Genomic DNA, 27,370 nt, shown 5'->3' with positions numbered 1-27,370 from the left:
TTTGTGTTTGCTCAGGAAATAGCTTTCTGGTTCATAGGGCCTTTCATGTGCAGGAGGTGAAGCTATGGGTTTGCAGAGTATGCCGGGGCTCCTGCCGTGGCGCATGTTGAACCCTGTCCTATTGCACCCTTGTGGCTTCCATCTCAATTTCCACAGCTTTTCCCTCAAGTAAATATTTACACTAACGAAGGCTTAAGTCATGGGTATATGGTCTGGGATTGGAGTTCACATTTACTTTGTAGAGCAGAAATGTAAGAGCATTGTTACAGAAAAAGGTGGAGCCAGAATTACTGCTCAGAGTTTTGCATCAAAGCCGCCGGTGTGAGCAGCGGCAGACTGGAAAGCCGCTCGTGTGAGTAGCGTCCAGACTGGAAAGCCACTGGTGTGGGCAGCGGTCAGACTCGAAAGCCTCTGGTGTGGGCAGCGGTCAGACTCTAAAGCCTCTGGTGTGGGCAGCGGTCAGACTTGAAAGCCGCTGGTGTGAGCAGCGGTCAGACTTGAAAGCCACTGGTGTGAGCAGTGGTCAGACTTGAAAGCCACTGGTGTGAGCAGCGGTCAAACTCGAAAGCCACTGGTGTGTGCAACGTTCAGACTGGAAAGCCACTGGTGTGAGTAGCGTCCAGACTGTAAAGCCACTGGTGTGAGCAGTGGTCAGACTGGAAAACCACTGGTGTGAGCAGCGGTCAGACTGGAAAGTCGCAGGTGTGAGCAGCGGTCAGACTGGAAAGTCGCTGGCGTAAGCAGCATCAGACTGGAAAACCACTGGTGTGAGCAGCGGTCAGACTGGAAAGCCACTGGTGTGAGCAGCATTCAGACTGGAAAGCCACTGGTGTGAGCAGCGGTCATACTCGAAAGCCACTGGTGTGAGCAGCGTTCAGGCTGGAAAGCCACTGGTGTGAGCAGCATTGAGACTGGAAAGCCACTGGTGTGAGTAGCGTCCAGACTGGAAAGCCACTGGTGTGAGCAGCGGTCAGACTCAAAAGCCACTGGTGTGAGCAGCGGTCAGACTGGAAAGCCACTGGTGTGAGCAGCGTCAGACTGGAAAGCCACTGGTGTGAGTGTGTTCAAGCTGGAAAGCCACTGGTGTGAGCAGCATTGAGACTGGAAAGCCACTGGTGTGAGTAGCGTCCAGACTGGAAAGCCACTGGTGTGAGCAGCAGTCAGACTCAAAAGCCACTGGTGTGAGCAGCGGTCAGACTGGAAAGCCACTGGTGTGAGCAGCGTCAGACTGGAAAGCCACTGGTGTGAGTGTGTTCAAGCTGGAAAGCCACTGGTGTGAGCAGCAGTTAGACTGGACATCCACTGGTGTGAGCAGCGGTTAGACTGGAAAGTCACTGGTGTGAGCAGCGGTCAGACTGGACATCCACTGGTGTGAGCTGCGTTCAGACTGGAAAGCCACTGGTGTGAGCAGCGGTCAGACTGGAAAGCTGCTGGTTGACTGGACATCCACTGGTGTGAGCTGCGGTTAGACTGGAAAGTCACTGGTGTGAGCAGCGGTCAGACTGGACATCCACTGGTGTGAGCTGCGTTCAGACTGGAAAGCTGCTGGTTGACTGGACATCCACTGGTGTGAGCTGCGGTATTCCATTGGTAGTTGCTCCTTCCCTGCTGGGGATAACCGGTAATATAGATTGGTGGTCTCCTGCTGCTTATGCTCCTAAATACAGAGTTATTTACATGACCCGATTGCTATCAAAGGCCAAGGAGCCCTGAACATTGCCCCCCCTGCCCTGCGACTCTCACCTTCTTGGGGTCTGTCATGTTCCCCATGTGGATAGTGTACACACCACTGGACTCGTGCCCGGCACGACGCAGCTGGGCGCAGTCCCGAAATGGGCCATCTTTCTTCGTTATCACTGCCAATACAGAGGACACACAATTACTCATGGTGCCATAGTCTGGGAGCGCACATAGGCTGCACTGTATCTTTGATAGTATGGAAACCATGCACACACCCGCAGGAAAAGTGACATCAACACAACCCCTCCCCACCCCCCAACTCCATCCCATGTGCCTGGAATCTACACCCTTCCCTCCTTGTCAGAGGCATCTACACGAAGGTCAGACATGCCACTATCGGCGCGTTCTTCAAACCTCCACTCCGGAGCTTGAGGCCCGAGCACAACGAAGGCCTGTGTCTGGTCCCCGGCGCACAGCAACGCTCTGGCGACAAGGATGACATTGCAGCCCTTTTAATCTCAGATTGAAATCCTTCCGCTGTTCTGATGAGTAGATATGGTTCAAGGTGGCAAACACTTTAATGTTAGGATAAGTGTTCGAAAAATGAATGAGCATCAAGCCTAGTGCACCTAGTAATATACGCACCAAGCCTAGTTATATAAGCAGCAAGTCCAGTGTACTTAGTAATATAAGCACCAAGCCTAGTGTACTTAGTAATATACGCACCAAGCCTAGTGTACTTAGTAATATAAGCACCAAGCCTAGTGTACTTAGTAATATACGCACGAAGCCTAGTGTACTTAGTAATATAAGCACCAAGCCTAGTGTACTTAGTAATATACGCACCAAGCCTAGTGTACCTAGTAATATAAGCAGCAAGTCCAGTGTACTTAGTAATATAAGCACCAAGCCTAGTGTACCTAGTAATATAAGCACCAAGCCTAGTGTACTTAGTAATATACGCACCAAGCCTAGTGTACCTAGTAATATAAGCACCAAGCCTAGTGTACCTAGTAATATACGCACCAAGCCTAGTGTACCTAGTAATATAAGCACCAAGCCTAGTGTACCTAGTAATATACGCACCAAGCCTAGTGTACCTAGTTATATAAGCAGCAAGTCCAGTGTACTTAGTAATATAAGCACCAAGCCTAGTGTACTTAGTAATATACGCAACAAGCCTAGTGTACCTAGTTATATACGCACCAAGCCTAGTGTACCTAGTAATATAAGCAGCAAGTCCAGTGTACTTAGTAATATAAGCACCAAGCCTAGTGTACCTAGTAATATAAGCACCAAGCCAGTGTACTTATTAATGTAAGCATGATTATCTGTTTACTGTAATTGGTTATTTATAACGCTTAATAGCCAGAAGTTTTCTAAGCGCGGACCCGGGGATCGAACTTGTGTTGCTGCGCATCACCTTGATTCTAAGGCGAGCGCGCTGCTCCTCAGCTATCCTCCCGAGACCAATGGTTTGTGAGCACAAAGGTCAATGTGAAATGCAGTGTGCTGGCCACTGATTCGTTCGTTCTAGTTTTGCTGAGCCGGTCTATTTGTTACAGTATGAACAAGCACTAATACTTTACAATACGTAGAAAACAACAAACACAGGGGCAGGCCCTGTAGCCCGGTTTTGGGTCCCTCACCAATCTGTTAGAACCCCGGTACCCGCTGCAGAGCCTACGCCCACCCCCCTTACCTGGCCCCTTTACAGACAATACACCCGCAGTGTGATGGCGACGTTCCTGCAGGTTACATACGTTGATAATATGCATCTTTAAATATCAGCTGAGCCCCTACCTGGGGGGATTGCGCTGTCACTGCTGCCCTCATTTTATTTTTCACCATGAAAAGGACAGAGTTCACCCACCTTGAAGTTATCAATGTGTTTCCTCTGGCCGTGGTGCTGTCAGCAATGACTGGCATAGCCATAGAAAATGGACAGCAAGCAGTATATTAGGTGAAAAGGGGGATGGAGAGGATGGGCGCAGGAGGTCTGCAGAAACCCCCAGCCCCCACAGGGCACCCTAATAAGAACTGCCACTTCAGATTACTGCTATGGATGCCTCGCTCCCTGCACATCTCCCCAAATAGCAGGGCAAAAGAATAGTGCAGTAACACTTTAAGGGCACAACACAACTTGTGTTCAGACAAACAGTTTTGATATTACAAACGTCTTATGCTGACCCCACCCTGGTGCTCCTGAAGGGTAGTCCTACTTTAGTGTTGGCCGCCACTGTTAACGTGTAGTCCTACTGTCATGAAGGTGACGACGGAAAAGCCAAAGGAAAATGGAGGAGGCACCATTGGGCTGCAGAAGTGGCCACGAAAGTTACTAACACACAACGCGATTTATGGGGCTTGCGCACGTGGGTCAGTTCGGTGGAATCAATATAACACCAGTAGTATGTGGCAAAAGGTGGGATAAGTTGTGAGCCAAAAGACAAGTCAGTAGGTACAGTAGCTTCAGGTATAGACTCCACTACTCCGGAGTCGGACCAGCGCCTCTTGGGAGCCTAAAAAACGGCAGGGGCGTCTGGTGGTGGCAACGAGGGCTCCGCTTCCTCGAACAAAATGGCTTTCTCTCAGCCCGAAAACACCTGCAGGGGCAGGGAGGTATCAGGCACGGAGGGTTGAGAGAGTTGTGTCTACGAAGGAGATGGTTGGGCTAGGAACGGAGTCAGACCAGCGCCTCTTGGGAGCCTAGAACGGCAGGGGCGTCTGGTGGTGGCAACGAGGGTTCCGCTTTCCTCGAACAAAGGGCGCTCTCTCAGCCCACAAACACCTGCCGGAGCAGGGGGGGGGTATCATGCGCAGAGGGTTGAGAAAGTGGTGTCTAGGAAGGAGATGGTTGGACAAGGCAAGGAACGGAGTCGGACCAGCGCCTCTTGGGAGCCTAAAACGGCAGGGGCGTCTGGTGGTGGCAACGAGGGCTCCGCTTCCTCGAACAAAGGGCACTCTCTCAGCCCAAAACACCTGCAGGGGCAAAGGGGTATCAGGCACAGAGGGTTGAGAGAGTCGTGTCAACGAAGGAGATGGTTGGGCAAGGAACGGAGTCGGACCAGCGCCTCTTGGGAGCCTAAAAACGGCAGGGGCGTCGGGTGGTGGCAACGAGGGCGCCGCTTCCTCGAACAAATTGCGCTCTCTCAGCCCAAAACACCTGCAGGGGCAGGTGGGTATCAGGCATGGAGGGTTGAGAGAGTTGTGTCTCCAAAGGAGATGGGGTACACAGAACTTCTAGAGCTACTAAAGAGGAAAAGGGGGAGCCACGGTGGGCGCTAACCCACCTTTGGCGTGGCGGTGTTGTGGCGACCAATGATAAGAGACAGACTCCGAATGAGCCATTGCTAAACTGGAAGGGGCTTCGCTCGTTCTGGACAGCGCCTCCTGGGAGCCTAAACGGCGGGGGTGTCTGGCAGTAGCAATGAGGGCTCAGCTTCCCCCCAGCAAACGGCGCTCCCCCAGTCCGCAAATACCTGCAGGGGCAGGCGGTTCTCAGACTCAAAGGTCTTGGGGGAGTTGAGCCTACGATGGACATGGAAAAAAGGGGGAAGCAGGATGGGGAGCAGTCGCCACACCTTTGGAGCTATTTTCAATATCTGTTTGCTGTGGTTGTATATATTTGAAAATAAATCTGCGGCCTTGTTATGCCAAACAAAAGGAAAATGTCTCATGCAGCACCTTACTGGAGGGGAAGGAAAAAGGGGCTTGCAAGAATGAGATATTGATGATGCATATGGCATAGCAAATGGACAAATGCCCAGGTTATGTCGATGGCATGTCGCGGTTTATGATTTTGAAAATCTGGTCACCCTTCACACACAGCCCCGGATCCCCCTCTCAGCGCCTCCTTTTCAAACTTTAGCACCTTTCCTTACCTCACATCGCACACCACACATGATTACTAGAACGCAGAGCGGATCTGCAGACAGGAGCGGCCCTGCTCCCCCAATCACCCTCTCGTGCCCGGGGTGCCTTCATGGAGAGGGGGACAAGTGGGAGCTCATGGAGGATCTCTCACTAAAGCACAGACAGAGGGAGGAGAAGAGACAAGGGGACTGAACGATAGGGGCAGAAGAGAGAGGCACACTGACGGACGGAGTGAGACAGGCAGAGAAAAAACCTAAGTGTACTGACAGAGCTTGTATGTACCAGACTGCACTGACACAGATAACATGTGAGAGCCGGGCCTGCAAGAGCACACTCAACGAGTTAGAGAGTGACGGAGAGAGAGAGAAACAGAGCACAACCAGCAGAGACAGTGAGAGGTTACGAGACCGTGCTGTTGGAGTAAGAGCAAGGAGAGAGCACCTGATAACACGACTCTCGCCCACAGAGAGACAGAAACACAGAGTGAGACAGTAAGTGATAGATAAAGAGTTCAGAGAGGATGAGAGAGAGAGAGAGAGAGAGAGAGAGACAAAGCTATGTAGGCGAATGATTAGCCAGGGCAAATCTAGCTACCTTTAAATGGCACAGCTTGTCAATGGGAAATGTGACTGGCTGGGACATCTGTTACAATATTTGTGTTTTCTTTGCCCCTCTTATACCAATCACTTGGGCTTTCTTTTCAGAAATAAAATGAGGCATCAAATGAAATAAATAATGCATTTCACGTCTCTGTGAGGAGGGTGCCTGGATCCCCAGGAGTGAGCTAAAAGACAATGGGCATCATTCGAAGTCGGCCGGTCTGGTGAAAAAGGGCCGCTATTCATGGATACAAGCACTTTACTGGACCAGGCGACTAGGATTTGCCAGTGGGTCTGCTGGGTTACCTCCAGCTAAAAGCATAAAAAGACATCATTGCCGGACCGGTATTGCCATTGATGGTAATGACGGCGAATTTCCTCATGGAGTCCTAAGGGACTCCATGAATGGGGATTTACACCATCACTCCAGCACCCGTAATCCAGTGGCAATGTCACTGGACTGGGGGCCGGAAACAGTAACTACATTTGCCGGTATCCTGGCAGCTCTACTGCCGGGATACTGGCAATGTTAGAATGAGGCTCAAGGAATCTTGCAGTACCTACGAGACACATGATCAATATTTGTACTATTGTATGGACTCTTATGACACATTTGTAATGTGCTAAATATGCCACATGTGCCTTTTCATGATTAGTAAACAGTGAGGGACAATCAGATTGTTTCAAACGATCTGATTGGCCCTTGCAAGGTCCTTTCCTGCCCAACGCGACTCCGGTCACAGCTGCGTCCATCTGGGTTTCTTCATCAACTGGCCACCATGGAAAGGGAAAAGGGAATATATGTAGTCACTTCTCTCCTTTCCATTGTGGCTAAATTCTTTGCTTACTTGTTTTCTATCTTTTTAATGGCTGCCATGGAAAGGGAGAAGGGACTACATGTAGAAGGAGTCAGACTCTTGGAAGACATTTCCAAACTACTTTTATTTAAAAGATAAGAGAACGGCCTATCTTTTTCTATTCTAAAGGGGTTTCCCTACCTATCTAAAGAAACTATAGTTGCTCGTTTGTCGTCAGGAAGTCCCAAAGAAAGAAAAGTCCTCCGTCCAAATCTAGGTTTACTTAAAACAGTTCCAGGATATTGGCTCGATTCTCCTGATGGTTCTACGTGATTTCGCCGACCTATTTTTGGTCGTGGTACTTTTCATCGCCGGATTTGACATCGCCAGAAACCCTGTTTTTTATTATTTTTTTTATTTTGGGGGGTTCCCCCCCCCAGACCCTCATAATATTATAATAATACCCCAACCCCAACAAAACACCCCCCAAAATAAAAAAATAAAAAAACGGGGTTTCTGGCGATGTAAAGTCCGGCGATGAAAAGTACCACGACCAAAAATAGGTCGGCAAAATGCGTGTATACCCTCCTGATGTACCAGTCTTTTCCGACGGCTTCTTTATACCAATGTCTTTATTCTGGTTGTTATTTATTCAGCAGAATCTTCAGTAATAGACTATCTTTATTTCTTGAATTTACTCTTGTAATTCCTCTACCACATTCTTGGATTTGATATTCTCTTTAACGAAGTATTTAGGCCAACCTTCCTCGTGATGCTTTCTCACTTGTTGATTGTAAGTTTTAGACCTCCCACAGTCTGTAGGTCCAGGTCCTCTCAGCTTGGTTGTGGCTTCTGCCCACTTGATATTTCCAATATAACAGAATATGACCTAACGCATAAACTCCTATACATTTTTACAAATGTATTACTTCTTTCCTTATGTTTGTTTGTTTGTTTATTTTATTTATAAAGCGCTCCAGACCCAGGAGTATATGGGCGCTCAAGAATATGGTTACAAGACAAGGTATATACATTGGAGCAAAAGTGCCACATTTATACAGTTTACAAAAAGACAATTGCTACAGATAGCAATCAGAAATGTAATATGTCGCAATACATATTATAATAAGTACACAAAGAAGCAGAGCTATAGAAGCTGTGTCAATGGGCGTAAGGTGGTAGTGGGTGCGTGCTGGTGTGTATGTGAAGTGTCCTGAAGGTGGTGTTATTTATTCAGTAGCCAGGTGATGACCTGGGTTCTAAATGGTTGAAAGGTAGGGATGGATTTGATGTCCAGTGGAAGTGTGTTCCAAAGTTGGGTGGCTAAAACCGGGAAACTGGTACCGCCGGCTCTTTTTCAGGCATATTTGGGCACCACCAGGCTTAGTGTGTTGGTGGATCTGGTGTTTCTGGTGGTAAGTTTCAAGGTAAATGTATTGGTTAGATAAGGCGGGGCAAGGTGATTTAGGGCTTTGTAAGTGAGGCAGATAGTTTTTAGATCCATTTTTTGTTGAATGGAGAGCCATTTACATGATTTTCTAATAGCAGAGATGTGTTCTCTCCTAGGAATATTAAGAGCAGCTCGGAGTGCGTTATTTTGGAGGACCTGCAATTTGTTGATTACGGATTTGTTTGCACCTGCATATAAGCCATTACAGTAGTCCAGTTTGGACTATGTAAGTGCTCTGGCTAGTGTGAGGCAACTGTTAGTGGATAGCAGAGGTCTACAGGCCCTAATCAGCTTACCTGTGTAGGCAGTGGCTGAGGTAATCATGTTGATTTGTTTGGAGAGGTTAGTGTTGGTGTCTAGATAGAAACCAAGGGTTTTTACACTTTTCGCGATAGGAATAGTATTACCATCAATGGTGAAGTTGGTATAGCTAGGGCTGAGTTTCAGGATGGTGTTAGGGGATCCGATAAGGAGCAATTCAGTCTTATCATCATTCAGGCAGAGGCCATGTGTAGCCATCCATGCCATCCAATGCACAACATTTAGAAGTGCTCCTTTTATAGGGAGTGGGTTCGGGTTGTTGGGGATTGCATACAGGTTGTTGGTTTTGGTGGGCGAGTTGGCTGGAAGGTTCCTATTTTTGTGGACGATTCTGGCACCAAGTTGGGAATGGTGGTGTGTATGTCTGTTTGGACAGTAGATCTAATGGGGCTGCGACCAGGAGTTAGACGTGATGGGTTCGTGCTAGGACTATCAATATTACTTTGGGCTACGGAGTCAGCTGAATGGGCGCTACGGTGGGACGGGCATGTTGGTAGCTTAAAGGGAAGGCTGGTGGGGTGGGCAGGAAGGGTGTAGGGCAGGCGATGGGGTGATTTCTTGGGCAGGCAGGTCTAGCTAAGCCGTTTTTATAGGCTATGTAGCTGTTGCCGCTGCAGGGTACGTTGTTTTGTTTGATACAGAATGGGAAGGTGAGCCAGAGTTGCATAGTGGTGGCAGTGAGGCAAAGGCACAATGCAGAGGTAAGCAATATGGCACCAGTTATCATATGGTCGCATCAGTACAGTGAGACATCAGTGGCGTGGGGGTAGACCAGTACTAAGTAACGGCGAAAGCACAGGGTCAGGCTAGTCACATGTGACAACATGAGCATAGGTAATACCGCAGTAGTAAAGGGACAAGTTAATGCTACTAGAGCACGACAGTGATCAGTTGTAGGCAATACTAGGGGTAATCACAATAATAGGCAGCAATAACAATGTTAGGCAGCAGTAGCAGCAATGAGCAGCTGAGAAGAAGCAGTGCTCAGTTGTGGGCAGTCCTAGGGGTGATTGCAATAATGGGCACCAAGAAAAACAATGCTAGACAGCAACAACAATCGGGTAATTCCTGAGCAGCAGCACTCATTTGTAGGCGGTAATGGGTGGTAGAAGCCCTTGTGGGCATAGACAAAGTTAGATAAGGGTTTCTGCAGTGTTATAATATGCATTTGGATTGAGCCTTTCGAGCGGCATGGTTACCTTTGGCAGGAACCAGCTTAGTGTGTCTGTTGCAGTGTGAGTTAAAGAGTGCTGTTGAGCGCAGCTCATGCAGGGCAGGAGTGAGAAAGGAGTTCAGTTCCGCCAGACTTCAGGGGTTGAGGGGTGTTGCCGGCACGCCCATGCGCAAACAGGGGCAAACAGGGCCTTGCCTCTAGCGGGCCTTCCCAAGAGAGGGCCGGCTTCCGCCTACCGGCGGATACGCTCTACAGAAGTAGAGCACGTTTCTTAGCAACGTGGTAAACAAGATCTTAGGGCGGCCATTTTGGGATGGTCGCCGCGTCGGAGCAGTGCGCCTCGGGCACAGAGGAGCTCAAACAGCCCAGAAATGCCTCTGGTACAGATACTAGGCATATATAATACCTTTGGCAGAAAAAGCACATGGAGGATCGTGCTCACCCAGTGCACAATGGTCTTCTGCAGTGTCGATGCGGTCTGGCACGGCAGGCTGATCCGATGCTGGATCATGGCTGCAGGCAAGGTGGGAGATGGGCTCATGCCCTCTCCAGATGTGCTGATATTATTATTTTTTTTTTTTTTATTTTACTTGTTATAATTTACAAAAAATTTTTACAAGAAAAGAAAAAGAGGGTATGGTACAGTTTTCTACTCCAGTTGTCTCATCACTTCGTCTGTCTGGTAACATCAGTGGTTTTAGGTAGCACATTGCCGGGTCTTTTCCTTTTTCAGGTCACCTACCCCAAATGAATCCACCTTGTATTCAAAGTTTCAAATTCATGAAAAAGTGGGAGACCGCTATTGCGTAGCTGATGTTATCTCCCTCTATTAAGCGATTCCACCAGTCCTCCTCGTTGCACGTCCTTGACTCCTTGAGTAAGTGACCCAAGTGTGCCATTCTCAGCCTTATTAAAGCGCTACACACTAAAAGTAGGTGGCGCAGCGTCTCTGGTTGCGTCTTGGTTTTGCAGAATCTGCAGCTGTTGTCGGATGTTAATTTTCTGATCGCTTTGATCTCATTTGTAGGCAGGAGATTCATTCGCACTCTTAGGAAGGTTTCACGTACCGTTTTACTTGGAAATTTTTTTAAGTAGTTCGGTAGGTCGTTTAAGCCTCTCGTTGTTGGTGGCAAGTGGCTTATCAGTTTGCTTCTTAGGTCCAAGGATGTTGTCTGCATCCAGTCGTGTTCCTGTAGTTTTCGTTTTACTTTATTCGGGTTTAGAATGAGTTCTTCCTCAGAGCTGTTTATTTCCAACAGTTTTTTTTTATGTTCTGTCTTCCAGCACATCAGAATTTTACTTTTCTGTGCTTCTATTTCCATGTGGATAAAAGACATTACATTCGGGCGGGTGCTAGTCAGGGATTTCCTGTATAGCATTAGTGAGTTTCTCGCAACCGTCGATTCCAGTGATTGCAGACACAGTTCCTGGCGTATGGTCTTGGCCGGTGTGGATTGCGGTAGGTTCAGCGTATGTGCTGATATTATGGTGGCAGCAGGAGCAAACAGTGCCTTGCCACTCGCGGGACTTCCCACGAGAGGGCCAGATTCCAGCGTAGGATACTCTCTGCTTCTCCAACGTCTTCCACTTGTCCCAGAAAAGTATGCATGCCTTTTAAAGAGATATTCTCATTTCCTTCTTCATATTGGTAGGTTCAGCATTACCTTCAGCCAAACAGGTATATGGTACATTAGTCTTTGTAGCAATTGGTCCCGTGTATGCTACTAGACAGTGTGGCATAGGGAGTTCCTCACAGGAACAGGAGTTCTTGTCCCTAAAGGGAGAGTCTCTCTCAGAGAGGTCCCACTTGCATAGACCCCTAGGAAAGGTCTTACAGAGCGGGCTCACCTCCCTAACCTAAAAGTGGGAGGCTCCCCCTTGTGTTGAAGGGACGAAAACCTTTGATTCGTTACATTACATAGATACTTGGATCAGCGGTACAAAGTGGCAGTTCTTTTCATGGTTCCACGTGGGGAAGGGGTAATTTCTGCACACCCCTTGCACAGTTTCCTCACCAACACACCAATCCTCGCCTAACACATTCATTCATTGCTCCCTGTTCATTAGAGCGGCTCCAGCCGTTGCTGCTAGCAGCGCAGGCAGAAGAGGGTGGTGGCGGTGCTGTGTTTATTTTAGGTAAAAGTAAGAAAGCAGTTGCGCCAGAGGACTCCCTAGATGTGGGGTGCAGCCTGGAATTTGAGTCTCAGCAACAAATAATGCACACTGGTGAGTATCATATAGTTTCACCAGGACCTCGATATAATGACATCTATCATTTAGAATAAAACCATCATTTGGAATTCGGTTTTCAGAACCCTTGAACATTTGTCAGGAGAGACCTAAGACAGAATAGGTGCATACGAGGAAATGTCTGTAAACAGGAAGTCGTTATGAATATATAACAAAGACAGGGGATCAAAATAATTATGCAGGTACACGTTTTTCAGGTTTCCTCATAACTTTTGTCTGTGAATACATTTTTTACGAGTCTAATCTGAACATATATTGTATCGATAGTACCACTAACTCTAACCCACATAGTATCCCGTGCAGGAACCATGTTGCTACATAGCATAGCAACGCTCAAATTCCTACAACTGCAACATCTGCAGCTACTATTTACCAATTAGAAACATGCAATACGGCTCTTCAATGATATAGGTACTAACCACAAAGCCATCTTCTTTTTAAGACAGAATAACATGTACCATTTTCTATCACAAGTCATACAAGCGTCTAATCAACTCTTTGGGCCTCATTACACGGTAGGCGGTAAGGGTTTGCCGGTTCCGGTAAGGGCACCAGTACTGGTAAACCCTTACCGCCTTACTACGAGTTCCCTTTGCGGGACTGGACCTTAACGGCTGGTTTTACCAGCCGTTAAAGTAGGGTGCCGCAAAGGGACCTCGGTGCTAATTACGGTACCGCAATTTGCGGTACCGTAATTACCACCTTCCCCATTCCCATTATGCCCTATGGGGGCAAAAATGGGAATGGGGAAGGGTCTTGGTGAATGGGGAATTACCGGCCCCGCTCACCTTGGAGTAGGCTGGTAATTCCGCCATCCACCAAGGCGGACACGATAAAATACCAGCGGCAACCATGGCGCCAATAGCGCCATGGTTACCGCACAACTTGTAATGAGGCCCTCTGAGTGCTTAGTTCAATAAGAGAACATGTCACCGGTTACATGGCTTTATAACGACACATTTTATGTAGAATGCACTTATAACGAACATTTTGCAACAACAAACATAACGATTTTCTTTTTGGCGGGGTCCACCCCATATAACTATTTCCCACCCCTAAACACCCACCCCAAACGTTTCCCCACAAGATTTTAACCTTTACCACAACCCCACATACGTTTTCATTATGGTTTGTCGTTGTAAAGTTTAGAGTATATATGCATGTCTTCATAACATTTTCGTTATAAAGACTGCATACCCATGTCAACAGGTGGCCAGAAGGGGGAGTTCAATTAAAAGTAGAGATTATGCTTGACATGATGATATAAATTGTTTCATGCCTATCTGGGTGAAACAGGGAATAGGCTATCATCAGGCTATGAGGGCTAAGTACAATTAGAGCAAATGATAACAGGAAGCCAGAAGGGCAAGTTCAGTGTAAGGTACAGTTCATGTTTAACATGAAGATATGGATTGTTTCATGAATATCTAATGATTAAGTAACACATGATTATTAATCAACAGATGCTTTACTAATACAGGATTTGGAGTGGTGTACTATTGCAATGTTGGCTGATCATTAAGAGTATAACATTTGTCTTGCTTTAATTTGTGGACTCTAAAGCACTAGACGGTGCTTTAATGGATTATACAAAACAAAGTAAACTTCAAGTATTTGCACACTTCTCAGCATATTAGGAAGTACATGTATTTTTCACACTGCCATTAAGACTTTTAATTCTTATTGGTGCAGAGTGAGTGAGATTTTGTAATCCAGTGTTATGTGAAATTAAGCATTGAATTGGTGCTCAAAGAAGACACAGATCCTTGCTTTTAATCAAAGTGTGACCCTTTGCAAGAATGAAGGACATTTTGAGAGATACAATGGTGTGCATCGTTGGCAAAACAAGCTATTAAAAAATACACGTTTTCATTGCTCTTGTATTGTAAACGGTCTCTTTTTAAAATACAACAATGTTCATTTCTAATGATAACTTCTAGTTTATAATGTATTTACAATAACGAAGATCCACTTGTTTTACTGAGCAAAGTACATTATGAATATCTATAATAACCATAAAAATGATTGTACTCTTTCAAAAAACCCTTGTGGATGAAGAGAAGTGAACAAATAGTACCAATAAGGGTCCCTGGCTGTATTGCATAACATCAAAGTGCATTTTAGGAACATTAAGAATTTAACCCCTATATTTACATTTAACAAATATGTCTATGCTAAAATGGCTGAATGATTGAATCACTAAGTACATAATTTACATGAATTGTTCACAACACTCACCCTAACATTAAAATGTTTGTAATCATTCGCCATATATACTCGTATGAATAACATCAGAATTCGGATGCGATGATAAAATGTCTTCATCACCTGTCTCTCTGTTGGAGTTTGAGCTGGCAGGTAGCTGAATTTAGAAAGAGATTCGGCTGAGGGGGGAAACATGTCTCAGGATAAGGGGGTGTCTGTACAGTATAAAACTGTGTGCAGGCGGACTACAAGAAAGGGGTACCAAATAGCACTTTAAAACTGTTACTTTTGTGCCATTTAAAGGTCTGTTACCAGATTAAGCACTAAAATAAAGCCAAGGGATTAGTGAGGGTATCAGTCCCCCCCGCCCCCCAAATTAACAGAAAAGCTGCAGAGCGGATTCAAGGGTTTAGGGACAGCAGACTGCAGGCAGCAGACCCTAACCTGAGAATGCCCTTCCTGTCACCCACCTTTGACTATGCTGGCTCTATCTAATGCGTTATCAAATCGAAAACAGCATTTCAACTGTGGTTGAAATGTACAAAAAGAAGTAGAGGAACTATTTTCCCTAATGGCCTGCCCCCACTCACCACAAACTCCATTGCCACGCCCCCTCCCACGCACAATACAAATCCCCAAACACATGTGCCTGCTGTTTAAGGGAACGTTCGGTGCAGTGCACTGAAAGTGTACGTTTCAACTTCTTCCCACACTTTTATTTGAACATGAAACCATCCCTGAACGATTTATTTTTAAAATAAAGTATAGGGACAGTAAAGCTTAATTTTAAAAAGTCGAGGAGCACCGCTCCCAACTGCTCCCACCGACTTCGACCACTGATATTTCAGCATTCTTACAGGGCCTCAGAATTCGTAGTCTCGGAGGTGTCATGTTAGCGTTTTATAAAACAACCAAAGAAATCAACAGAACTATCTCCCAGCAATATTCTTGTCACGTTAATCTACACACAAAACCTCCCCATATCCCGACACCAACATTCCCTGGCATAATATCGACAGGAGGAGAATTATGCAAACTCGCCGTCATACAGGCCCCATTCATTCGAGGTCTGGGTTACATTTCCTCTCTGATTACCGTCCTCGGATAGTTGTGTGGTGGATGAGCTGGATTGTGAATGTGGCCAATTCTTTTCCTGTAGATATGTTATGCTACACAATACTTCTGTATAAAGTGTGTTGCGAGGTAAAGTGTGTGTGCCCTTTAAGGGGCACTGTGACAGAGGAGAAAGAGGAGGGACCTCAAGGGCAGAAGAGACAGACTGTTAGTTTAATAAAGAATATTGAAGCATCGAGACAGGTTTCTGTGTCATCCTTGGGTTGAGGCCAACTGTTAACAACTGGCGACGAGGATAAATCTAGTCACGAATGGAACAGCATCAAAAACAAGCCGATCCGCTAGTTCCTGTGCCGGCGTGGCCGCACAGATAGCTGTCCTTCCCTGCCATGGGGCAGGTACTCCTTCAGGCGACGGCGCATAATTACAGCGACTGAGTCGCTGGCTCCTATCCCAGCAGTCCGGCGAAGGCAGCTGTCCTTCTCCGCGTGGAGCAGAAACTCCTTCACGGCCAGGGGACACCCGGCAAACCACAGTGAGGTGCAGCCCAACGAGTGGTGGCCTCGCAGGCTGCAAGAATAAATAAAGAACAAAAAACAACAGCAACAAATTCAAACACACTGCTAACGGAAGGCACACCTGCACCAAAGTGCCTGGGCACATCAACAAAATGAAAAAGGTGGGTGGCACATCGCAGCCACCCACAGGCAGCACACCGTGCCTCAAAAAGAAAGTAGGAGCGGCATTGCGCACACCTCAGTCCAGAGACGCCAGAGCCCTACACGGACATGCAAGGTTGCCCCTACAAACAGCAAGAAGGGTGATAAGCCACACACCATGCCAAACAGAAGGGCCAACCAAGAGCTGCCACGATGGGGGACCAAGAGGGTGACCAGCTAGGGGGGCAGAATGGCACTCCTGCGAAAGCCTGGCCCATTCAACCTACTGCCGCAGCCTGATAGAGGCCTGAGATGGGCCGAGTGGGTCGAGGATGTTGACACATTCATCGCAGCAACAGGGGAGGACAAATCACCAGTTCTGAGGGACATCTTCACCAACCTTCCTGGGAAGGAGATCAAAAACATCCTTAAAACAATACCGGCAGGTGAGAGGACCACGCACGATGACCTAGTGACTGCCCTCAATAAGAAACTTAGAATTGAACCGAACAGAGACTATGAGAGGTACATCTTTAATCAGTGCCAGCAGGTGGCACACGAGACGGTGGAAGAGTTCATCACCTGCCTACACCGGAAACTCATTTACTGTCAATTCTCAGCATTCTCGGACAACAGAGCTATCAGCCTTCGTGTTATCGAGGGATGCACACCTTCCTTGTTACGTAAACAGCTTCTAAGGAAACCTCTCACTATCGATGAGGTGATCGGCATGGCCAGGGTACATGAGAGGAGGGAGATCCAAGCCTCCAGCAAAGAGTCACGAAGAATAAGGTTGAGAAAGACGACTCAGTTGCGGCACTCTCACATGTCAGAGATACAGGAAGGAGTGCCCACGGCAACGCACCCATGTTGAGGAGTCCACAAAAGGAGGGTTATGGGCACACGTGGACTGGTTTTCGGCCACCCAAACTATGGTACAGATGTGGCCAGAACTTTCCGCACCAAGGACCCTGCCAGGCCATGACCCAACGGTGCAATAGGTGTGGGAGAGAAGGACACTTTCAGGCAGTCTGCAGGGAGAGAAGACAGTTTCCTCGGGACGTCAGCCCCTGTCGACTCCCACGACCTGGCGACAGCCCTACAGACCCAACTCACAATCACCACTGTGGAGACATCTACAATCCTACCCTCAACAACCACGTAGGATGATCAGAGCCATGGAACTAGGGTCCGACTACGGAGAGACGTTTGGCGACGGCCAACTACCAACCAGCGACTACTACCAAGACCAATATGCCTACCCAGGTGACCCATATGCCTACTATGATGACTACGCTCAGGGACAAGACCTGGAATTCCCAGATGAGTTTGTCAACCTGATGCAAGGCGACTCAGAGTGCAGTGAAGCCCCAAAAATATTGGTGCAGATGGGAAAAGTGAATTACCTGTTGCTGATAGATAACGTGGCTATGGTCAACATCATGGGGAGCAGGAATTCCAGTTGACAGGAAACACTGACGACCTGTCACCATCCAGAGCGAGAATATTTCAGTGGGGAACCAAGACTCCACTGCCATCTCTAGGCCAGTTCAGAAAGACACTCTCATACAAAGGGAAGACTACTGACACCACCATCCACAGTAAGCTCAAGGGAGGGTCGATACCCCTAGAACTTTGGGGATATAAAGATGTGCTCCATGTACTGAGTTTCAATAGACCTCTTGACCCGCGGAACTATTGGTCACTTCTGATCTAAAAAAAAGTTTGGGTGGTCTACAGCTGCATGATGCTTCTTATTGGATCCCTTGAATGTAATTATGTCTGATGACCAGATTTATGAATTTATGTTCTTTCAACACTTATTCCATACCAGATGTTCTGGATTTGAATATGCATTAATGTTGTGGTATAGTTTTACCTTGTCGTTTTAATTTTCTGGATTCCAATATGTGTTGAGGGTTGGGGAGGGTAATGCCTTGCCTAAACACCTAATACATGGTGGTCTGAATTGGGAAGTATAGCAATCCCTGCAAACACCGGGGGAAAAAGGGTGAGGTTTATTCAAGTGTATCAACATGCACGCTATTATGCTTGATATGCAGTCATGAGTACATGATTTTTAAACGTAACAGTATTTAATGTCTAATGTTTATTACAATCATCACATGCCGTGGAAGTACCTACATACATGTCATGTTAAATGCACACCACAGGACTACTGCAAGGTCGACACTAGAAGGATGAGGGACTATGAGATCCAATTGTCCAATTACGTCAGCAATAGTATTAACGTACGAGTACCATACGGGGCATAGGCACCTACTTGCCTCGGCTGTTGCCTGCTGCCGCGATTATGACGGACACAACATGCGCAATCATGAACTGCACAGGGATAAGGGCACCCGACCGACATTGTTCGGATACGGGCCCCGCCCCCTGTCACCAGTAACAAAACTTCTACTTTTACATACCCTCTGCAGGTTTGGATCTTAGGGGCCTCCAGAATCGAGTCTGGAACTATACGCACTAGGATCTGTACTGCCCATATGTTAGCGTGGGACGTTGTCATACCAACGTTACCACACCAAGATGGATGCCTTGGGCTGAACCGTGCAGGCGCGGGCGTCACTCGGCAACCAACGCATATACATTCTTACCCGCTAGCAAACGCCAGCTCGGCAACTGCGGACAAGCGGCGTACGCGCTGAGAAGGTAAGCCCGGTTCCTACATGGGGAACGGTTTTATAAAGAATCATGTTCTTAAAATCCCATCAGCCTTACAGCAATACGTACAAGTAACACGGGGCAGCCTTAGTGCGGGTCAGCCGCATTCGCACATTAGCGATAACGCCACGCATGACCTACACAGCGCTAGTAACACCCTCTATTTGTTTTAGGTGAATCCCGGACCGATTACGATCGCTCCTTCCCTCGCTCTGCAGCTACATGCAGAGTGCAGTCACCCCATTAAGATCTTGTAGCCAGCAACACCAACAGGCTGTCTTGTGTTTGGATACATACACATGTACTGGCCACCGAGATCCTGAGGTCAGTAATGCTCTCATAAAATATTCAATTATACACAATAAATTGTATGCAAGATACTAAGAGGCTCTACATTATTATTTTTAGGTCTTATGGAGTAAATGCACCAAGAACAGAACTGACTTTTGCAAGGAACAATAGGAACTTACCCCTGAAGATGGATTTTATCCGAAACGTGTCGGCAACCACATACCATCTTGAGGAGCCTATTAGGATCAGACTTTAAATGTAGATTAAGTTGATGATTACATCTCTGTGTGAAACTAACACAATTACACAATTATGTACCTCACCACTGTGATTTAAATTGGGTCTGTATAAATTTCAAATAGAGAAATTGTTTGTCAATGGTGTTTTGTAATTGACGTTCCTCTCTCATGTATAATTTTTCCACTTATGATCAGTAAAGAATAATGTGAAATATGACTAGTGTGGCTCAATTTTGTTGCAAGGCACTCTGACACCCATATGGTCATACACAAAATTGACTAAAACAATTAATTGAAATTCCCTGCTTAATTTGAAGGCATGTTGAATGTGACTATTAAGTTTATGTAACTTTAACACTGTTTTTTGGGCCATTTACCTCACGGTAGTGGTACATCCCAGAACACCGGTGTGATAATTAACATGGGATTTGTTATATCCCTATAGGAGTGCAGCAGTGGGCCTCCTGTTAGCAATTAACATGTTTTGTTTTCCCTGGCTCTTCTCTCCAGTTTTAGGTGGCCCTGAGACTGGTTGACCCATTTGCACCTGAAATTATCTACTGATTGTATCTACATCCAAGGACTGAATTAGTACTTCTTATACTAAAAAACAACGTATCTACCTATCACGTTGTGTCCCCCTACCCCCACTGTCTCTTTTTACCACCATCCACATACTCATAGGAGCCCGAACAGCAGTAAATGCCTGCTCAGCTACTGCACCGCAAGCGAACTAGGCCTGATTGGCATCCACTTCCAAAACGGAGATGTGATCCAATGCAATTCAAAAGGAGACGGTGAAGGCCATGTTTCCTGAACTGTTCCAGGGCTTGGGGAAGCTAAAAGGCACCATGACCAAACATCAAACTGGTCCTGCAACAACCCAGAAGAGTTGGGTTCCATCTGCAGGAAGTGGTATCGCGAAAGCTGAACCACCTCCTAGCGAACGATATCATCGAGCAAGCGAAAGGCCCAATGCCATGGATCTCACCCCTCGTGGTAGTCCCCAAAGACAGAAACAAAATTCGGCTGTGTGTCGACATGTGGGTTTCCAACACCACCATTGAGAGAGAGAGACATACCCAAGACCTAAAATGGAGGACATGATCGTACAGCTGACCCATGCCACAAAGTTCTCCAAACTGGACTTTAACCAGGGGTACCACCAGCTGGAGGTCCACAACAAATCCCAAGGAATCACAACTTTTGCTACCCATGAAGGGTTTGTATGATCGGACAAAAAACAAAAGGCCCGACCGTACAAAAAGACCGAAAAATGCTACCACCAAAGGTTCGAACACCAAAAGTTCGAACCTTTGGTGGTAGCAGTGTAGGTAAGTATAAAAATTTAAAAAAGACTACGGGTGTTGCAGGGGTGTCCCCCACAACACCCTGCTCACTATACTTTACAGTATACTGAGCAGGGGTTGCGGGGGAACCCCTGCAGCTCCTTAAAAAAAAAAAGGACCCTGAGGCACCGGTTCCCGATCACGGAAGTTTCAAGGGAACTGGCGCTGCATGGGAAGTGAAAGGGAACTGGCGCTGCAGGGACACAGCACGACGCAAGGACAGGTAAGTGGGGTGTGGGTATGTTGGGGGTGTGGGTGGGGGTGTGTAAGGGGTGTCGTGGGTGTGTCGTGGGTGTGGATGGAGGTGTGAGTTTGTAGGGGTTATGAACGTGTTTTCACATGGGAAATGTACAAACCTTTTGTGGTTTGTACATTTCACATGCAAACATTTTGGCCGCAGCCAAATCAGCCACGGTCGGATCACGTAGATCCCCCTTGGAGGCCTATTTCGTTATAAACTTATAAACGTTTAAACTTTGGAATCTCCTGTGCCGCGGAAGCCTTTTAGGAGACCATTAGACATCTGGTACTCCCTGTCAAATCAGCATTTAATTATTCGGACGACATCCTGTTGTTTGGCACATCCCAAGAAGAACATGACTTAGCCCTGCTGGAAGTATGCAAGATACTAAAAGAGGCAGGACTCACCCTGTACTATGATAAATGCAACATGAGCAAAGACTGACTACGTTTATATGGCCACATCTTCTCGAGCAAAGGCATGCGACCTGACCTGGACAAGGTCCGGACCATCAGTGGCGACAGGAGCCCATACACGTGAGGGAGGTCAGATCATTCCTGGGCATGTCGGGATACTGTGCCCGGTACATACTGAGGTACGCAATCACCACTGAACCACTACGGAGACTGCTATCGAAGGAAACACCATTCCAGTGGCAGCCAGAATGCCAGAGAGCCTTCAACACCATCAAATGTGAGCTCACCAATGCGACGCACCTCGCCTCCTTTAACCCGACATGGCACACCAAAATAGTGGTTGACACGAGCCTGGTGGGCCTGGGAGCCACCCTGGTGCAACGTGAAGAACCGGGAGCACCGGCCAGCTATGTTGTGGCATACGCAAGCAGATCCCTGTCCCTGACAGAGAACGCACACTCACAGGCGGAGAAGGAGAGTTTGACTGCAGTATGGGCTTGCATATATTTCCATCATTACGTGATCAACAAGAGATTCACCCTTGTGACTGACCATCAGGCCCTCCTATCACTGTTCAGGAATCTGAGGACCAAAATGCCACAGAGGATCAAGAGGTGGAGCAAATCCGCCTCCAGGAGTATGACTATATAATCATGCACAGACCGGGAGGGAACAGCAACCCAGCCGACTACATATCGCAACACCCATACCCTACGGCTCAGTCGCCGTGGAAGGGGTACATGGACTATCTTTATTATGTCACATAACAGACCATGCACCCGGCTCTAACCATGGAAGACCTGGCGCAAGCAACGGAGGACGATCATTCCATCAGATGGGCCAAGGAACTGACACTATTCACCAAGTGGAGAGACTGCAAAAGGTCCCTACACCAGCATGATGGAGTGAACAGGAGGGAACTGGAGCGGCTGGCAAAAGTCAGTGGGGAACTAGCCGTCTCGGAGGAAGGAATATTGCTGATGGGGTGTTGCATTGTGATTCCATCGTCCTTGAGGAGGGGGCTGGTGAAGACTGCAGATGAGGAACACTGGGAAATAGAGGCGACCAAAAGACTGTTGAGGCAAACAGCCTGGTTTCCGCTCATGGACGTCATAGTAGAAGAGGCGATCCAGAGCTGCCGGCGATGCCATGTATGGCCATAAGTGATCTGCCACTCCCGCTACAACCCACCAGAATCCCAGTCAATGTGTGGCAAGAAGTTGCAATGGACTTTTATGGCCCTTTGGAGTCCGGCGACCACCTGCTGGTCATCATCGATGAATTCTCGAGATTCCCAATCGTGAAGCAGATGTCACCTACGGCATCCGCCCAAGTAGCAGGAATTGTGGATTATGTCTTCAGTGAGTGGGGGATTCCCAAGACAGTGAAAATGGACAATGGACCCCCTTTTAACGGTCAAGACTTCCACAGACTGGCCAGGCACCTGGGGATCACGCATCAGAGAATAACCCTGCTGTGGCCTCAGGTGAATGGCATGGCAGAAAGGTGTATGTCATCCATCAAGGGGAACTATCCAAAATGCAAGGATCGAAGGGATACCAACACAACAGGCCCTGTGCTGCATACTTCGCGACTGTAGAAACACGCCACACTCGGTGATGGGGTTGCCAGCCGGTGACTTAATGAGAGCATATCACACCAGGACATGGATTCCCCAAGCGACAGAAAACCCTGAGCGCCCGCCAGAAGAGATAGCGCTCTTAGAAGCAGAGGTGAGAGAGAGAGATGCCCACACAACAGATGCAGTCAAAGCTAGAACTGACTGGACTCAAAAGGCACGGATATAAGAGTTTGTGGAAGGGGACAAGGTACTTGTGAAACAATGGGTGCAGCAGAAGACGGACGGCAGATACAATGATACCCCCTCAAAGTGACAGGGGTAAAAGGGACGATGGTCCTGGCCACCAACCCAGAGGAGGTCACCAGGAATGCATACTTCTTCAAGCACTGCATCACCGACCGGGATCATGATGGCGAGGAACAATGGCAGAGAAGACTGCAGATGGGAGAAGATGTCAGTCCACAGGAGCCGCCCCTGCCAGCCGAGAGAGGAGCAGAAGCTGACCTGGAGCTCCGCCAGAGGCGGGCCATCAAGAAGCCGTGTCGGCTGATTGAAGAAATGTGAGATGGACATAAGGAGATATGTGAGCAGAGATATGTGAGCAGGAGGTGTTGTGAGGGAAAGTGTGTGTGCCCTTTAAGAGGCGCTGTGATGGAGGAGGAAGAGGAGGGGCATTAAGGGAGGAAGAGGCAGGCTGTTAATTTAATAAAGAATATTGAATCATTGAGACGGGTCGCTGTGTCGTCCTTGGGTTGAGGCCAACTGTAAACAAAGGGCAAACATACACACTTGTAAGAGCGCCTTGGAGCTGAGAATCAAGCTGAGAGCAATGTGTTGTGAGTTGCATGAAAATCAAGGTGCAGCTTCACTCAAACATCTTCGAAATTATTACCAGTTGCTTTTGAGCCTCGGTTTCAAGGGGAATTCATTCCAGAGAGAGGGTGCTTGTACAGAAAATGTTCCACCTCCCCATCTTCTCCTCTGAAGAGCGCTGGTTATTAAGTGCAACTCAAGGTTACTGCCATGATTTTCCCATAAGGATTGTGGTACGAGGAGATTTCTGTATGTCAGTGATTATTGGGAATTCTAGGATCCTGCACTTTAGCTGGAAGACTTTATGATATGACAGGATAGGTTATTTATAACGCACTTAATACTTAGAGGTTTCTAAGTGCGGATCCACGGATCGAACCTGTGTTGCTCCGTGTCATCTTGCTTCCAAGGCGAGCACGCTGCCCCGAGCTATCCTCCCGATACGAGACTTTGCTTAATGAAGTTATATCTTGGCTGTCCAGACATTCCAGTTTCGCCAGGAATGTCTGGGTATCCCGGGCTCCCGCGACTTTTTAAAGTTTAAAAACCCAGCCCTAGGATTTGGGGATTGGATGGATACCATCCTATTTTTTTGCCAGAATGATTGAAAAATCATGACGTGAGGCCAGCTACCACTGTCCCCACTCGCATTACACCCCCTCCCACATACCTTCCACCTGGTCCTCCATCCTCCAAACAACGTTCTGTGCCTCCAACATGATCCGGGACAGGCCACCAACATAAATATAGGACTACTGTTTTATTAGCATCCTCTTTGTATTTGAGTCCTTCTCTTGTTTTTATCACCGCTGCAACTGTTGTCCTACTTCAAATCTGGTCACCCCGGTTATATCACACTGCTAGACTCCCACAGCACTGCTGAGATGAGAGATGGATTCACTGCTAGAATCAAGTATTTCTGATGGAAGAACAGTTCAGAAGAAAACGCATCTACCTACATCAGAGATCAAGAGTCAACGTGTGTGCATGAACCCTTTTCTATGCTGCTGCTCAGAATTTTTCTTGCTTATTGTGTGATGAGGACAGAGGGAGGATGGCCCCCTTTTTTCATGAGATTGTGAGGTCATGCAAAACATGTAAGGAGGGAACAGGCGGCCAAGGAAGACCCTTTGATGGGGATATTGTCAGTGTGAGGATGAAAGGTTGCAGGAAGGGCTGAGAACACACATGAATTGCACTCAAGAACAATGCCATGAAAGCTGCCTGGGAGTGTCCTATAAGTTGTGGTGAAGTTTCAAAGGATCTCCTTCAGTGACTCAAATGACTCACGAAGTTACAACACACAGACAAAGGCTATCCGCAAGCATTAGGCTGCAGAAAGCACACGCACGCACACTTCTACCATTGAAACATCCTATTCTGTCTTGTCACAGGCTTCTCCCGGGAGGAGGGAAGGGGAGCTTGCTATTGCAACATAGGAAATGCAGCATTTCCATACAGTAATCTTTATTACTCCGAGTCCCACTCTTCATCGTGTCGTCACATTCACTACTCATTGAAGGATGTCCGATCCATATGACTGGAATTTTACCTGTATCCCAGGATACTTCTCCCAAGTGCTCGGCTATGTACATAAATGTGTAATTAGGATGTTAATACGCTCCTATGTAATTTTTCCGCTTTCTGAAGGTCGCACATAAAAAAGACTGATTTATTCCGTATGATTTTGTGCGGCCCCCAAAAAGCGGCAAACGGACATGACCAAGGTTTTTTAAATTTGTATTCAGTGGTTTTAACCCCCAAGCTTCCCTTTGTCCCTCGCCACCCCACACCCCTATGCTCCCGCTGCATACATCCACCGTTTCTTACAAACAGACACGCACACAGAGACACACACTTACCCAAAGCTCCTGTGTCTCCTCTTCCGGTCTTGGTGCCCATCAGCCCCTGCGTGTACTGGTGTGTGTCACAGGGGCTGACAGTTCGATTTAGAAAGACCGCTCTGTGCGATCACAGAGTGGCCTTTCTAAATTGATATTTTTTTCACTCATTTTTTAAAAAAACTATTATTTTACTTGGGACCAATAATACATGCCCTTAGCAGTTATGGGGCTGCATCAAAACCTAGCCTCCAAAGACCCTACTCTGTAACCCCTCGGCTTTTAAGAGACCCTCCCACGTTGTGCACATCTACGTAACCAAGCTTTCTTCCAGAAGTGGCTTGATGACCATACTACGATAGGGGGTGGTCAGACGGGATGTCAGGATTATGACAAGGAAGAGTAGGACTGGGAGTAATGAATACGACTACACATCGGATCCTATTCCAGTCAGCCATATCTGTAAAGTGAACATGCAAGCCATGGCTGCAGACAAAAGATTCGCCCCCACAGGTGAACCTCACCCTAATCGTAAAACCGAAATAAGCCGAAGGGAGCAGAGTCTCGCCCAAAGCATGTCCTTGATCAAGTCCTCGGGCTGCTAATCCCCTGGTAGATCCTTGTACCCTGAAGGACAGGGAGACCTGAGCAAGCCTGGCCATTGGCCAACCTTGTCCACACCCTGTCAATGGGACTCACAAGACAAACTCTAGTAAGTCACCTATGACATCATGTAGACAGGCTGCTTCCATGTGCTTCATAAATAGCCATTTGTGGTAGGTACTTGGTCTATATATCGTGGAAGAGTGACGGCCCGTATCGCAGCGACTGAGGTTATGCATCCTGGTTGCATGGCCATATTCCGTCCCAGAGAAGAGAACATTGCGATTAAGCTACCTATCGTCTTTCAAACAACAATAACTGTGGATCTAACATGCCGTGTATGTAAAATCAAGGCCAATGTGGAGACCCCACCTCACATTTTAACTGAATGCCGTCCAAATGGTCTCCTCCACATGACCTTATTGGGCTCTTTTGTGAGCAATTATGAAAGCATAAAAGGTGATGCATTCAGGGGTTAATGTTTGAACACCCCATATAAATCGTTGCACATAGCACTTTATCGCATACGGTTACCGATAGTACCAGTACTAAATGAAAGAGTACCCAAGATACCTAGTATGCACCTATGATTGACATCTAATTGTGGTCTAAGGCGTGAAAGTAATTTTGTTTGATCTTTTAATACTTGTATTGCTATATGCGCATTTTCTATATGATATATGGGTCACTTTTGTTTAATATTTTTGTGTTTACTTTTATGTAGATAATGTAAAATGTTCTATGCACCCTCACCTACCAGCAATGAATCAGGGAATCGAGAATTCAGTAATACGAGGGGCGTTGGAAGGTGGGGAAGGGGGTGCAGGAAGGCACGTTCTGGCCAACATGACATGACATCACCATCCAAGCACGGTTGTCCACAATGTACACGTCAGAGAAGAAAAAAGAGTTGAAAAATAAATACTTGTGCCACAGAGATGACAAGAAGATGTAATCCCCACGAGGAATATCACTATCCTGGGAAACTCACACAGAACACATTCTCTCGCAAGGCTAATGGTGAGTACTGGTGCGCTTTGAGCACCGACACTAAATCCCAGCAATGCGGAATGGTCCAACAATGTGGATTCTCAAGCTCCAAATTGTGCAAGATGTTACATACATAAATAAGATGAAGTAGGAATGAATGACGAGATCGAATGGTTGTCCCTTTAGTCCTGCAGAGCACTAACCCCTTGGGTAATTTCCTGGGAGTCAGTGATCCATT

The 27,370-nt window shown here is 47.2% G+C and overlaps 1 protein-coding gene across 1 annotated transcript in view; it reads right to left on the bottom strand.

The window, feature by feature from the left end:
• Positions 1-27,370, bottom strand: part of ANGPT4 (angiopoietin 4) — a 165,752-nt gene that overhangs the window by 8,595 nt on the left and 129,787 nt on the right. Inside the window, exon 5 of the mRNA XM_069650935.1 lies at positions 1,744-1,856. Coding sequence (XP_069507036.1) covers positions 1,744-1,856 — 113 coding nt within the window. The remainder of the gene's footprint in view (positions 1-1,743; positions 1,857-27,370) is intronic.

This window comes from Ambystoma mexicanum, chromosome 3p (assembly GCF_040938575.1).
Source record: "Ambystoma mexicanum isolate Mex_15411 chromosome 3p, UKY_AmexF1_1, whole genome shotgun sequence".
Classification (NCBI taxonomy): domain Eukaryota; kingdom Metazoa; phylum Chordata; class Amphibia; order Caudata; family Ambystomatidae; genus Ambystoma; species Ambystoma mexicanum.
The sequence above is the reverse complement of the archived record's forward strand: the minus strand, read 5'-3'. Positions and strand labels throughout refer to the sequence as shown.